Consider the following 14,080-nt stretch of genomic DNA (forward strand, 5'->3'; position numbering starts at 1 on the left):
TCATGGATAATCAAGAGCAAAGTAGTAGAGACATGCTTAGCTTCATCCCTTCCCCACAGAAAGGGTAGAAGGGGAAAAACTCCAGGGTTCAGAGCTCCTACCACATTCCTCACTGCTCCCTTTTCCACATATCACCCAGAATATGCAGCCCAGAACTTAGCCCCAACCCTGTTCCATAACTTTCTTTTCAGGTCCTGGAAGGCACTATGTGTAATTATTGCTGGAGCAGCCCCTATAGTAGTGGAAGAAGTGTCCTGAGCAGCCCTACTCACAACTCTGAAAGATTTTTCTATGGTGACACAGCTACTGGTGATCTTTATGGGGACTACCAAGACAGGGGCTTGGAAGGGGTTGAACCAGCTTCTGTGTGCTAGCTTGGAATCCTAAGCACAAATCAGAGCATTGATTCCATTGGAAAATCAGGTTTTTAAAGTTAAGTCAATGGGAAACCAGTTTGAGATCTCTACAACTGATACATCAACAAACTTTTGGACTATAACCAACTCATACCTGGGGATTCAATGTTTACCCTCCAAGTTCATAACAATATGAATTTGTAAGACTGAAAGCACTATTTTTGTTGTGTTTAATATAATATAGGGAAAGATATATTCTCAAAATTAAAAACAACACAGCTTCCTGGAGTCACGTTTTTCTCTTACTCTTTTACCTTTATTTATTATTATTATTTTTTAAATATGTTTTTACTGATTTCAGAGAGAGGAAGAGAGAGATAGAAACATCAATGATGAGAGAGTCATTGATAGGCTGCCTCCTGCACACCCCTTAGCGAGGACTGAGTCCTCAACCCGGGCATGTGCCTTGCCCAGGAATTGAGCCATGACCTGGTTCATAGGTTGATGCTCAACCACTGAGCCATGCCAGCCGGGCTTACCTTTATTTTTTAAAGTATAATTTCATTTGACTCTAGAGGAACTTCCATTTTTGCAATATTATTGTAAAGGTCCTACTATTTTACCTGCATATTTAATTGCTGAGCCAGTTTTATCTTACCTCCTCGATGGATAATCAAAGAAGTCTCGCTTCCGATGGGGCAGTCCTTAAGTATATCCACTACTTCTGTATGGCTCAGGTTCTGTACATTCTGCTGGTTGATCTCAACAATGAGGTCGCCTTCACACAGGCCAGGGCATCCCTGAATGTCAAGTATTTGTTTCACCCGCTGTCCTGTAGGGCTGTCAGCAATAGTGAAGCCAAAGCCCTGGGCACCTTTCACAATGGTTAAGGTCATGAGTTCAGCTTGGGTGGCCCCAGACGAAGCCATAGACACATTGTCGTCATGGACAGGTGGTGGATACGTGCCATCTAGCTGACCATCTGCTGGCATTGAGTGCAAAGAATGAGGCGGCCGATCTGTTATATCTGGAACTGACTGTGAGGTCCGAGAAATGTATTCCAAATATGTTTCATAGTTATGTCTTCCATTGACCATCACTGGAGGTGGCCTCTCCATTATTGCAAGGGGTGGCACCATGCTGTTAGCAGGATCTTCAGGATCAAAGGGCAAAGGGTAGCCACGACACAGCACCAGGCTGACACTCTGACCAATAGGAACAGACTGGAAAAGTTTGACTACATCTGCATGAGTGTGTCCAAGGACACAAACTTCATTAATATAGACAATGACATCACCTGCAAGGAGAAAAGAAAGAGATTGACAATGTGAGGTAAGTTCAATTAACGTTGACATAGAGAAATGGAATTATTTATGAGACTAGTGAAAGTGGTGCTGTTTCTCAGTAAGCAGTGAGGAAATCAATTAGAATAATATTTAAATTTACTGTAGGTGACTCAAGGTTACAACAGGTCTGCCAACAAATATACTGATCAAATGCCGAAAAAAGTGCTATATAGTTATTTTTGAGGTTCAGAAATAACTTCATATACAGAAAGAAAAGGTCAGAAAGAAAAGTTTAGAAGAATTTGTACCTTGAAGAAGCACTCATTCTATGCTTCATTTTCATCTTCATTTCCATCTTCACTGCATTTCAATTAATAAAATTTCAAATTATTGAGAAGTGGTGGGCATAAATTTTGGATTAAAACTTTGGCACCCCAGTACATGGTTTTATTTTTGGTATCACTTGTCTGAGTCAACTGTCTTTTATCTTTATTATAGAAGAGAAAAATATTTTACTTATTTATATATTTTTATCTATAGCAAGGTGTAATTGCAAAGGTTCCAAGTATACATAAGTAAAGGTCAAGAGCACAGTTATTAGAATCAGGGATCTGGGTCCATATCCTGGCTCTACTATGTAGCAGATATGTGATATTGGGCAAAAGACTTACCTGCTTTGAGCCACGGTTCCTCATTTGTAAAGTTGTCATGAGGATGAAAGGAGATAATGCAGAAAGTGCATGGTACAGTGCCTGATGCATTGTGAGTGCTCAGTAAATGTGGAACATTATTAATGTTATTATTGCTAAAAATAGGATGGAGATTTGGACTCTTGCTTTGAAACAGGGAGCTGCCATAGACTCATCCTCTCCTCTTACATAAGTTGATATTTTTGTAGATCTTTTGAAAAAAGACATTTGTCCTCTCTCCCAATGAATTAACATAGTTACAGTAGTCCACTGGTTAGAAGTAACTTAAGATATTAAAAATACTCCATATGCAAATTATTCATTATAAAATATATTCAGACAAGTAGTATTTTTTTCTTAAAATGTGTTTGAAATAATTGTTTTTTTTAAAAAAAATCAATTATGTCTGAATAACAATTTTACTTTTGGAGAACTGTTTTATCACTGGTTAATATTTTTATCCTCATAAGCCATAATGTTTGAGAATTAAACTTGCAAATTGAGATTGTGCCTAGCTATGCTGAAGAGTATGTGAGGAATGAAAAGACATGTTTTCATAGATTGTCACATAAGTAACTCAACAGACATCAATTAATTAGGATGATTCTGAAACGGGTAGTGTAAATGGCCAGGGATTTCATTCTAATACATCCTTGCCCATCAAAATTGCAAACACCCAAAATGAAAAAGAGTTAAACTTTCGAAGTTCAATACTTTTCTGTCCTTTCTTAGGTGTCTGTTATAAAATGAGTTATCTACTAACTTCACTCAAAAATAAATAATAGTATGAATAAAACACTCCTGAGTAAACTGCCCTCAACAATATAGACTTGGTTAACACTCACTTTTTCCAAATGCTAGAGAATTGCTTAAAAACTCTAAAGATAAGGAGACAGAAAAGTCAAGCAAACACGTTCAGGGATCCAGGTTAGGCCTGATTCTAGAAAATATTACAGACTATGTGACTGATCACATTCAACTTCACTCTCCAATTATGCCTATCAGAAAGGGTGCTAGTGCAATGGCTGGGACTTTGGACCAGGACTCAGCACTGAACTGGGATGGATGATCTCCATATGATTCCTCACTAGATGGGCAGCGGGGGTTTTTGGCATCATTTTCAACTGGTTCCGGTCATCCCAGGGAAGTAACTGACCCAGGCAATTTTTTTTCCTTCTTCTGCTGCTTCTTCTATTTTTAAAGTTATATATTTTACACATTAAAGGTTGAAAGAATAGTAAGTAGCTGTGTACAACCTCCCTACCATCTAGCTTAATGATTAGAACATTGCTCATATTAGTTGAAAAGCCCTGGATAGCACCCCTCTCCCACTAGTATCTTCTTCCTGCTGTTTCCAAAGTAACCATTGTCCTGCATTTGAGGTTATTCACATGTACTCTACATTTTATGATATATCTAGGCACCCACAAATAATATCTCTAAATAATACTTAATCCCTGAATAATAATATCCTTATATGTTTTTGCATATTTTAAACCTTCTGTAAATGATATACACATTAATCTTCTGTAATTTCCCTCAAAATATATTTGTGATATTTATCTACTTTGATTCCTGTACCTCAAATTTATTAACTTTCATTGCAATGTAGTATCTATTGGATGACTATTACATCACCTTAATATTCATTCATTCTTCTGTTAATGGACATTGGGGTTCTTGTGAATTTTTGGTTGAAGATAACTCTGCAATGAACCTTTTTTCATGGCCCTTGTGTACATATGGAGTGTCTTTCTGAAGAATGAATTTTGGCATAGGACTTCTGGGCATAAGCCATGTGCAGTTCTTCACCTTTGTTAGATAATGACAAATGGCTGACAAAATAGGTCAAATTGATTTACACTCCCATTGGTAATGTATCAGAAGTTTCATTTCTTCCTATCTGACACAGTACTTGGCATTCTCAGACTTTTAATTTTTGCTGATCTAATGAGTGTGATCGTAGTTTTAATTTGCATTTCCCACATTGCTAGTGAGGGTGAGAAGCTTTTTGTATGTTTATTAGTCATTTGGGTTTTGTTTGCATTACATTTCATTTTCCCATTTTTCCAATTTGGATAGTTTTTTGTTTGTTTTTTAACATAGTGACTATTTTTCTGCCCATTTCCACTCCTTTTTCTTTTAATATGTCTTTATTTATTTCAGAGAGAGGAAGGGAGAGGGAGAGAGAGATAGAAACATCAATGATGAGAGAGTCATTGATTGGCTGCTTCCTGCACACAACATACTGAGATTGAGCCTGCAACCCAGGCAAGTGACCTGACCAGGAATTGAACCTCGATCTCCTGGATTATAGGTTGATGCTCAATCACTGAGCCACCCTGGCCAGGCGGCCCATTTCCATCCTTGATCCAATATATTCTGTAGGTTTGGGAGGTTGTATGGTGTGATAGACATTATATGGGTTAGGGAGTCAAATGCCTTTGGTCTGATTTCCAGCTCCACACTTACTAGCTGTGTGACTTTCAAAACTAACTTAAATCCTTCGTGACTCAGTTTCTTCAGAAGTAATGAAGAACAATAATAATAGCAACTTACTGATTTAAGAGAAATAACAAATGAGATCATGCAGGTGAAGGAGTTTGTAAACTATAAATTGTTATGCAAAGGATGATTGCTACTTCAGTAATTATTATCTGTCTTTAGTTACATCCTTCTATAAAATCAGCACAGTCCCACAAAGATGTTCCCACCATAGTCATAATCAAGGATAAGTATCAGTTTCTGAGTAGGCAAGTCAAAGGCAAGGAGGTAACCAATGATACTTTCCTCTAAGGTTCTCCCTAACTTTAATAACAAACTCTCCAACCCCCAGGCATGATGAATCCTTCCCTCTGCTATGCCAGAAATTCATGAGGGGAAAAAAATTAAGGTAATGTTCAAAGTTCTCAAGATTCCCTGCCAGGTCTGCAGAGTAGTTATTTGAATTATAGTGATTAATGTTACCTATTTTTGAGTTTCAATGTGATCTTGCTATTTAGAAACAGAATGAGAGAACTATTTGTGGTTCTTAGTAAGACTGCCTTTTATAATTTATGGATATTTTCCACTTGGAGCAATTTTTCAAGTCCTCGAGAAAGCGAGTGATAAAGAACCCTACAACAATATCTTTGTGTAGCTACATAGATTTCTGAATGTAAAATATGAGTAGTAAATTATCAGAGTTAATACTATCTAACAACTTGACAGTATTCAACTGCTCACTTTAAAAAATATATAGATGCCTAGGCATGAGTCATGCAAAAATTGTTGTAGGTGGAGATGTAAGCAAACATTTGCTTGTATAGATAGAACTGATTGGGGAGGATATTTATAGACTGTGCTGTATGAATGTCATTTACATGTTGTGAAATGAAAATATGAGCCACCTGGTATATGTCCTCTGATGGTGCCATGCCAAGTCCTGGGACAGACTGGGCTTAAGAGCACAAAAAAGGATGTCATTAGGAAAATTGGCGCTAGCCCCAACCCTGCTGGCCTACTTAAGAGCGAGAATTGGAAACGAGTCATTTGATCTATCTTTCAATTTACTCTTTTATAAAATGGGAATTAAAATATCTCCATTATTTTCTATTTCACAGGGCTACAGTGAGAATGAGATCATGCTTGAGAAAACGTTTAATTTTACCAACGAAAGATCTTCCATTAAAATAAGATGATGCATTTCTTTTGAAAGCCAAGCACACATTTTCATTGCCACATTGTCTGCAAGGTTACACTGTTTCCTCTATGGCCATTCACTTCAGGCCATAGTGAGGCCAGAAGGTTCTAGGGCTACTGACCTCAAGCCTATTGGTTAAATGTGTTGTGATTGATGAGCTTGGCATCCCCATATGGCTGGTCTCATAATGACCTGATACCCAGTTATGGGAAGGAGCAAGGGAAGGAGAGTGAATCTGATGAAGCAGGAGGTTTAAACCTGCTGGACTCTATGGGAAAATGTTCTAAGATAATGTCTTTCTTAGACATGGAAATCAAAATATAATATTGGATACCTCTTGGGTACTTCATCATTTTGGATAAAACAGGACCCTCTTAAAGCATTGCTTAAAGTGGGTTTATTTTTATGCCTCTTTTCTATGCTTCCACATATTTGAGTCACTGTGGCCTGCAGAATCTTCCTTTCAGCCTCTGCCACTTATCACTTGCTGTCTACCTTCTTCAGCCACCACCCTGGACAAGACAAGAATAATTCACTTCACACTTCATTCTCATCCTATAGTCTTCTCTATTGAGATAAACTACTCAGTCTTTAGACCTACTGTTTAACACTTTTTGCCAAAAGTCTTTCCAACTTCTTTTTGTCTTCACCACCCAATAAGTTACCATTGTTGTAAAGATGGTATCTTTATTATTCACAATTTATAACCTGCTACTTGCCCTTTAGTTGACTTCTGCTGTTCCTCCACCCTCAAGTGCACTTCTCTACTATGTGTACCTTCGTCCCAAAGAGACCATTTCTTTCCTTACCTCTTCAGATACCTCCCACTATTCCTACTCAGCCTGCTCCTATCTCATGTTTGTGACTGCCAATTTCTCTCAGACTTTATTCCTTTGTGGGAGTTTTTTTACCTGTTCCAAGTTTTCTCCACAAAATATACAGAGTATCATTACTATGGTGAGAACTCTTTAGGTATTTAGGATACATTCTTATTGAATAAAGGACAGACTTAGTCAGAGAAAAACTGGAATAAATTTCATAGCTAAATTTACTACCTTTAGTGTTTTTAACTTCTATTTTTGCCAAGTCATATAGATTTTTGCTAAAAGAAACAAAATTCTCACTAATTCCATCCTAGCAATTACATGATTCTACATTGAAAAATTACTGTTTTTAATTTCCTATCCAACTAATAAGATTTCATTGACTTTTAGTTTCTGAAGCTTGTATTAGTGTTTTTAAAATAATAATAATATATAATTTTATTATAATAGGCAATTTTATCATAATATTGAATGCTTATTTTCACTCTATTCTATAAACCTTATGAACATAATAAAATTTGGCATTTACTTTTGGGGGTGTGCTATGCATTACTTCAATTAAATTGAAAATAACTGCTCTTGATAAAATTTTTTTTCCAAAGTGAAGGATTATGGTATGTCAGAAACAGAATTGAAGCTGGATCTCCTTGGGTTGCTCTCTGAGCAAGTCATGCAACATCAGTTTCCTTATGTATAAGAAGGACATAACAATGTCTGTTCCACCTGCCTTATAGGAAAGAACTATCTGTGAAAATGCTCTGTAAATGGTACAGTACTACCATAATGCTACACATATAAATGCATGTTTTAAAATTTTAACAAATGACTCACAATGATTGGAAAGTAAATATGTCCTAAGGATGAGAAAGAATAAATAGTTGCAGTTTCAAATATTTGGAAAGAAACCTCTGCATTTTATTAAAGTATTTGGTAGTTTAATTGCAGAAATTTGAGAGGACAGTACTGTTCATCCTTGTAATGAAATACCTGTTTCTCAACAGGAAAGACTAGGGCCTCATGAAAGTATCCTTGAATTTCTCATTCCTTTCTGGAATGGAAACACAACCTGGCTAAGGTGGAGGGGTCAGATAGGCAAAAGCATGTCTGAACTGTGTGGCAGTGCCAGTGGGGTGGTGGTGGGAACTTAGGACCTCCAAACATGCGGGTCTTGGCATATTCTCAACTATTTCATATGTGAGAAAGGTCCAGAGATAAGCACCTGAGGGAATTAAGTGGGCCCTTGTCCTATTTTCTCAGGTTCCCTGATGAATCTACTACAGGGTTCTTTGTCTCTTATTGTCCAAAAGTTTTTCCTTATACCTCAATCTAATTTCTTTTGCTAAAAATCTTTTGCTAAGACTATTTCCTCAATTTTGGGTCTCATAAAGGCAGAAGCATTATTCTTTTGGAATAACTTAAGCATTTTCTAAAATTCCCAGAAGGTCTCTTTAGAGTTCAGATTATAAAAGAGCCATCAATTGGAGGAGATTCCACCTGGGAGGCTCTGAACCTTACTGTGGTTCTACTGACCTTAAACATCTGTCCTGCAGATAGGAATATTGCAGACATCCACCCAGCTGTGCAGAAATGCAAAAACTAACATTTAGGTTATGGAAGGTATAAGAGACACAACAAAGTGCCTTCATCGGAAGAATTTTAGTTTGTTAATTCTTATGTGCTACATAGTAAATGACATTGTGAATGAAAATGAAGGGAATTGAGCTGTATAAGGTTCAGATAGTGTTTTAAACTTTTTCCTACATTATGAGACAAATGGTGGCAGAATGGAGAGAGAGCTGATTCTGGTGTCAAGAGGCTTATGTTCTTATACCAAGCATGCCAATAATTAGTGCTGTCAACACATCTCTGGGTCTTATCCCTCACTTATTCATTCAAGATTTATTATACTCAACTACTACTGTGAGTCAGGCACCATGTCATAACAAGAGAGGCTTGAACCAGATGATCTCTAAGGTATTTTCTTCACTCTGACATTCTAAGGCAAAGGATCTTGGATTCTAATTCTTACACATCTTTTCACTTGGATCCTTTCTTTTCTTACTTCCACCATCTAAGGACAGGACCTTACCATCTATTGTTCACACTTCTGCAACAGTCTCTTAACTTGTCTTCCTGATGTCATAGCAGAAAAAGACTAGGGAAGGAGGAGAGGGCAGTCTAGCATATGGCATATCAGTGATCCCATGGGACTATGGGGCTCCCTCATCTCACCCCATTTGGGCGTCTAGGAGTACCTGGGATTGCTAATAAACTGCCCCTCCTAGTCAGGACTGGCTGAGGAACCAGGAACGTGCCAAGGATATCCATAGCTGTGAAGCACTGGGCATGGCCTTACACCTGCTTCCTTGTCAGTTCATCTTCCACACCATACTCTTTTATGTTGTTTCTACTTAACGTCTTTCAGTGCCTGCTCACAGAGAAGGAATCGAGTCAAAATTCTCTAGCACAGCATCGGAGGCTCTCAGTCTACATTTTCAGCATCTTCTGCCTCTCCCCAACCTCCTCTGCTTCAGCTGGTCTAAGCTCTGGGCCATGCCCCTAGCACACGCTATGTTCTTTCCAGCCTCCTGCTTCTCCTCTTCCTTTGTCCCCACTAACAAACTAAAGTCCCATTAAAGTCACCCTCTCAGGTCAGCTTCATGATTTTGACCATCTTTCTGACCACCTTCTAGTGCTGAGTGTTAATTACTTCTTCCTGTGTGTTACCTTCCTGACAGCTTAATCCTTCCATCCATTTAACCATATTAATAGCACTGGGAATTTCTCTGACCATAGTGACTACCATTTTAATATATTGGATATTTAACATTTTAAATTTAATTTAGTTTTCCCATCACCATTTATCCCGTCTATGCCCCCTTTCACCTCTCTCTCTCCCTCCCCACCACAATCACCACACTGCTATCCATGTCCATGAGTTCTATCTCTTTTTCCCTGTTTTGCTTAATATGCCCCCCTCCCCCCGGCCAAAAGCTGTGTGCCTGCTCTCTGCCTATGAGTCTCTTTTTATTTTGTTTAATACATTGGATATTTATCAAGCATTTACAAATTTCATCTCTCTAATCCTTACAAAAGCCATATGAGATATGCATCTGTATTTTATACATGTGGAAACTGAGCCAAGGGGAAGTTAAATAACTTTTCTAGAGTCACATTGATAATTAGGCAAGATTTAGGAACTGAACCCAAGACTTCAACATGAATGTTAAAAACTTCAAACACTCCAGGATTTATTTTGACTTGGGGCCTCTTTTGTGTCCCTCAAACCAAGTGAGTCAGAATGCTGGGTAAGATGTCTTTAATTCTTGAATATGAGAAATGAATTGCAATATTTTTCTAATTAGCTAAATTAATGGAGGGAAGCAGTGAAGCACATAATTGCAAACAGGGGAATCCATTGCAATAGCTCAGTCCACTTTCTGCAGTCCTCCAAAGTACGCTGTTTAGAAGAGGCTTCGCAAATGCCAAGGTAGAGAGATGACAGGGCACTGGAACCCACGAAACCATCTTGAAACATAAGCTCTGGTACAAATTATTTCAACAGTTGTGTGATCTCGGGTAAGCAATTTAACTTTTTTTTCCTTTAGTTTAGTTTCCTTTCATGTAAAACGGAGAAGTCAGAAAAAAATCATTTCTAATGTGTAGCTGTAAGAGTTCCTACATCTGATGAGAATATGGAAAGCTCTCCTTCTGCATTCATACAAGGCACGGGAAATTTCAGTGATGCAGTTTAACAGGTAGTAGTAGGACTCTGGAGCCTCACCCCAAGGTTCTTTGATTTTCTGCAAAAGCAGACAGTTACTCCAACACTCTATCTACAGGCAGAAGGAACAAAGATCTTGGCGTAGCCACATATTTCTCAAAAGAATGAAAGACTTCTTAATCACATTTTATAATTTCACCTTTGTGACCTGGTGCAGATGCCTAATTAAGAGCCTGGTTAAAAAAAATTATGCTTAATCAGCAAGCATCCAACAATTACTCCCTGGCAGATGTGAATAGTCTGACAATCTATTTACATTTCTTTTGTGTTTGGCATTGAGTGGTAGGATATATTTAAACACTTGCATTTTATTCTGTTGGAAAGGAAAAAGAAAATACATTCTAAGAGAATCTAAAGGAACTGACTATTTGCTGAACTGGCAAAGATGAAACGACACTTTAAATTGAAACTAAGTAAAGCCACAAAAAGTAAGCACAAAAGACTGTTTCTTGCAAAGCTCCAGAGCAGAGGTCTTGCTCACTTTAGGAATTCAAGAGGGTAAAATGGTCAGTGAATTTTTCATTTCTCTAAAACAATGTAATGAATTTTAAACACCAAAAAATGAAGAATAGGGTTTCAAAGGGATTTTGTAAAATGAAAATAGGTACCTGTATCTAAACAGAACTTATGATTGCACTAGAAGGAGATAAAAACAAAAGACTTAAAAAAATCTTAAATCCCTTGGCAGGACATGAAAGCTTATGAGAGCAAGATAAAAAAAAATATTAGCCCTGGCCAGTGTGCTCAGTGGTTAGAGCATCAGCCCAGGGCTGTTGCAGGAGGTAACCAATCAATGTGTCTCTCTCACATGGATGTTTCTCTCTCTCTTAACCCCTCCCTGCCTCCCTCCCTCCCTCCCTCCCTCCCTCCTTCCCTCCCTTCCACTCTCTCTAAAAATCAATGGAATATATATACACAAATATCTGTGTGTGTATATATATGTAGAATATTTTAGAGTTCACCAAAGGGTCGAGGGTTGGATTCCCTGTCAAGGGCAGTACCTGGGTTGCAGGGTTGATTCCTGGCCCCAGTCAGGGCTGTTGCAGGAGGTAACCAATCAATGTGTCTCTCTCACATAGATGTTTCTCTCTCTCTTAACCCCTCCCTCCCTCCCTCCCTCTCTAAAAATCAATGGAATATATATACACAAATATGTGTGTGTGTATATATATGTAGAATATTTTAGAGTTCTCCTGTCCTCTCCTATGTGTTATATACACAGTAGGCAGATGCATCACAGAACTATTCTCAACCACACACAGCTCTCCATGAAAACTTGAGCTACAGAAGTACCTTGTAGGAAAGAGTCATCATTTTACATGGACATTAAGCGATGTACGTGCTTATTTTCAAAGAGCATTAACTGTATTCCCGAACAAGCGTCATTTTTTTTTTACATAAATGCCTCCTAGAGGACAACATGGCATGACCCATCGCTATCTTCCAACCTTACTCCAACACCTGCAATGCTGGTGGACAGCTGGCTGGGGTGGAGCAGGAATTTTCACAGACGTGCTTTCCAACAATTTATTCTACTCTACCGGCGACTGTCAACTGCCAGACATTCTGAGCGAGCAAGAAAAATGAATAACACGGAAAGAGAAGGAGGGAGGGAGGAAAAGGAGGGAGAGGAAGAAGGAAGAGAGAGAGGGAGGAGAGGGTGAGGGGGGATTGGTGCCTTCATTTCATTTCTGGCTGCTGCCTCCAGCCAAATGGTTCAAAGTGTCTGTAACAGAGTGTGTTTGCTACCTGGCCTACGCACCTACACACACTGTTAAGACAGAAGCAGTGTTTTTAGCCTGTGAAAAGTAGAATTTAGTTTTTGATACTATGAAATTTATATAGAAGAGGGGAGGAAAAGCCCTATTTCAAGACTCCAGATAAGATTACAGAATCCAGATAAGATTCTATAAAGTTGTTTCCTTGAATTGCATTTGAAAAAAATATACTATTTGCTCCAATGTGAGCTGAGTGCTGGTCTTGAGCATCTGGAGGGGGTGGGGTGGGGGAATGTCTACATTGGTGGGGCTGCTTGGCAAAGGAAGCTCTCGCTTCTAGATCTCTGTCACCCTATGTGGTAGTTCTGGAAAGGGTTTGGCTAGTGCTTCCATTGCAAGTCAATCAACCATCCTTAACTGGTGGTGTAACATATTAGATTATGTTGAGCTCCTCTTTTCCTCCCTTCATGTGAAAAATTACAGAGCCCCTGCTGCTAGCTGAAACAAGGGCTGCCAGAATATTTCTCCCATATGGGTTCCTGGACTGGAGAAGCATTAAGTTGCTGAGCTTCATAAAATAGCTGGCAGAAGGAACAAATGTGCAGCACTAAAAATGTGACTGTATATTTGTATATTGCACACACACTGGCCCAAAGATCGACGAGAGTGCCCTTCTAACTTGTTAAGAGGGAAACAGACTTGGCAGATGTGAATCTTCACTGACAGACTTTGATCGTTCAAACTTGGATGCTTTTATTTCCAATATCAGTTTCTGAAGGAGCAATATTTTATACAAGTATCAAGAAGTCAGTCTTCCCATTGGGCCACATACACCAAAGATTGCCAATTAAAAATCCCTCAAACACATGGCAAAGGGGAAGCAAAATTTTTCTTTGGCTGCAAAGAAATTTTGGAATCCAGAGAAAGATAGTTATTATTTCTTCAACTTACGGGGAGAGAAGAGGATATCAAAATGGTATCTTATAATATCAGACATCAGAACCTCTTCCATAAGGTATACAGACCTCATCACTCCCCTCTCTTTGCTAGATAGACACTGTAACACAGATCATTATGGGCATGAATATTTTAGGAAAATATGCAGTAATTTCCCTGCAGACAATAGGAGATTATTCTGTTCTCAGATACAACAGACAAATGGCACAGAGAAAAACCATCTAATTCCCTGCTGTTCCCAATGTTATAATTATTAAACTGTACTGAAGCTGATTGAAATCATTAAAGATTTTGAGTTGTCCTGTTGTACCACCACTATTGAACATGTATCTATGTGCATATATATGAAACATATCCATGTTTATATGTTAGTTTTCTTACTTAAGGGTTACTCTACATTTTACATTTCAGCTGAATATAGTTAATAACAGTCAGAAACAATAAAAATTTCTTGCTTTTTAAACTTAAATTTAGCAATAATTTTAAAATTATAGTATTAGCATTTTATTTTATTTCAAGTTGCTGCAAATCATAGTAAAATGCAAATATCATAACCATATAGTTCCAGATGAATCAATTGAAAAGGGAAAGTTTTACATAGCCTCATGATTTGGGGTGGGGTCATCTAGATAATGTAAAAACCATCCAATAAATCCTTTCTAGCAAATAAATATGTTGTTGGAGGTCACAGAGCAATCAGTAAGTTGGTTAATAATCTCAGTAGTTTCTATTTATGTACTAAGAATGATAAACTGTGTGCCAAGAACACTGCCAAGCACTCTAG

General features: G+C 38.1%; 1 protein-coding gene across 4 annotated transcripts in view; it reads right to left on the reverse strand.

Annotated features, from left to right (window-relative positions):
- The window catches only part of MAGI2 (membrane associated guanylate kinase, WW and PDZ domain containing 2), a 1,283,361-nt gene that overhangs the window by 215,430 nt on the left and 1,053,851 nt on the right, over positions 1 to 14,080 (reverse strand). For all 4 annotated transcript variants that reach the window (XM_081147187.1, XM_081147188.1, XM_081147190.1 and 1 more), the window contains one exon: positions 1,015 to 1,653. In XM_081147187.1, coding sequence (XP_081003313.1) covers positions 1,015 to 1,653 — 639 coding nt within the window. The remainder of the gene's footprint in view (positions 1 to 1,014; positions 1,654 to 14,080) is intronic.

This window comes from Miniopterus schreibersii (genome assembly GCF_964146895.1).
Source record: "Miniopterus schreibersii genome assembly, chromosome: 9".
Taxonomy (NCBI): Eukaryota; Metazoa; Chordata; class Mammalia; order Chiroptera; family Miniopteridae; genus Miniopterus; species Miniopterus schreibersii.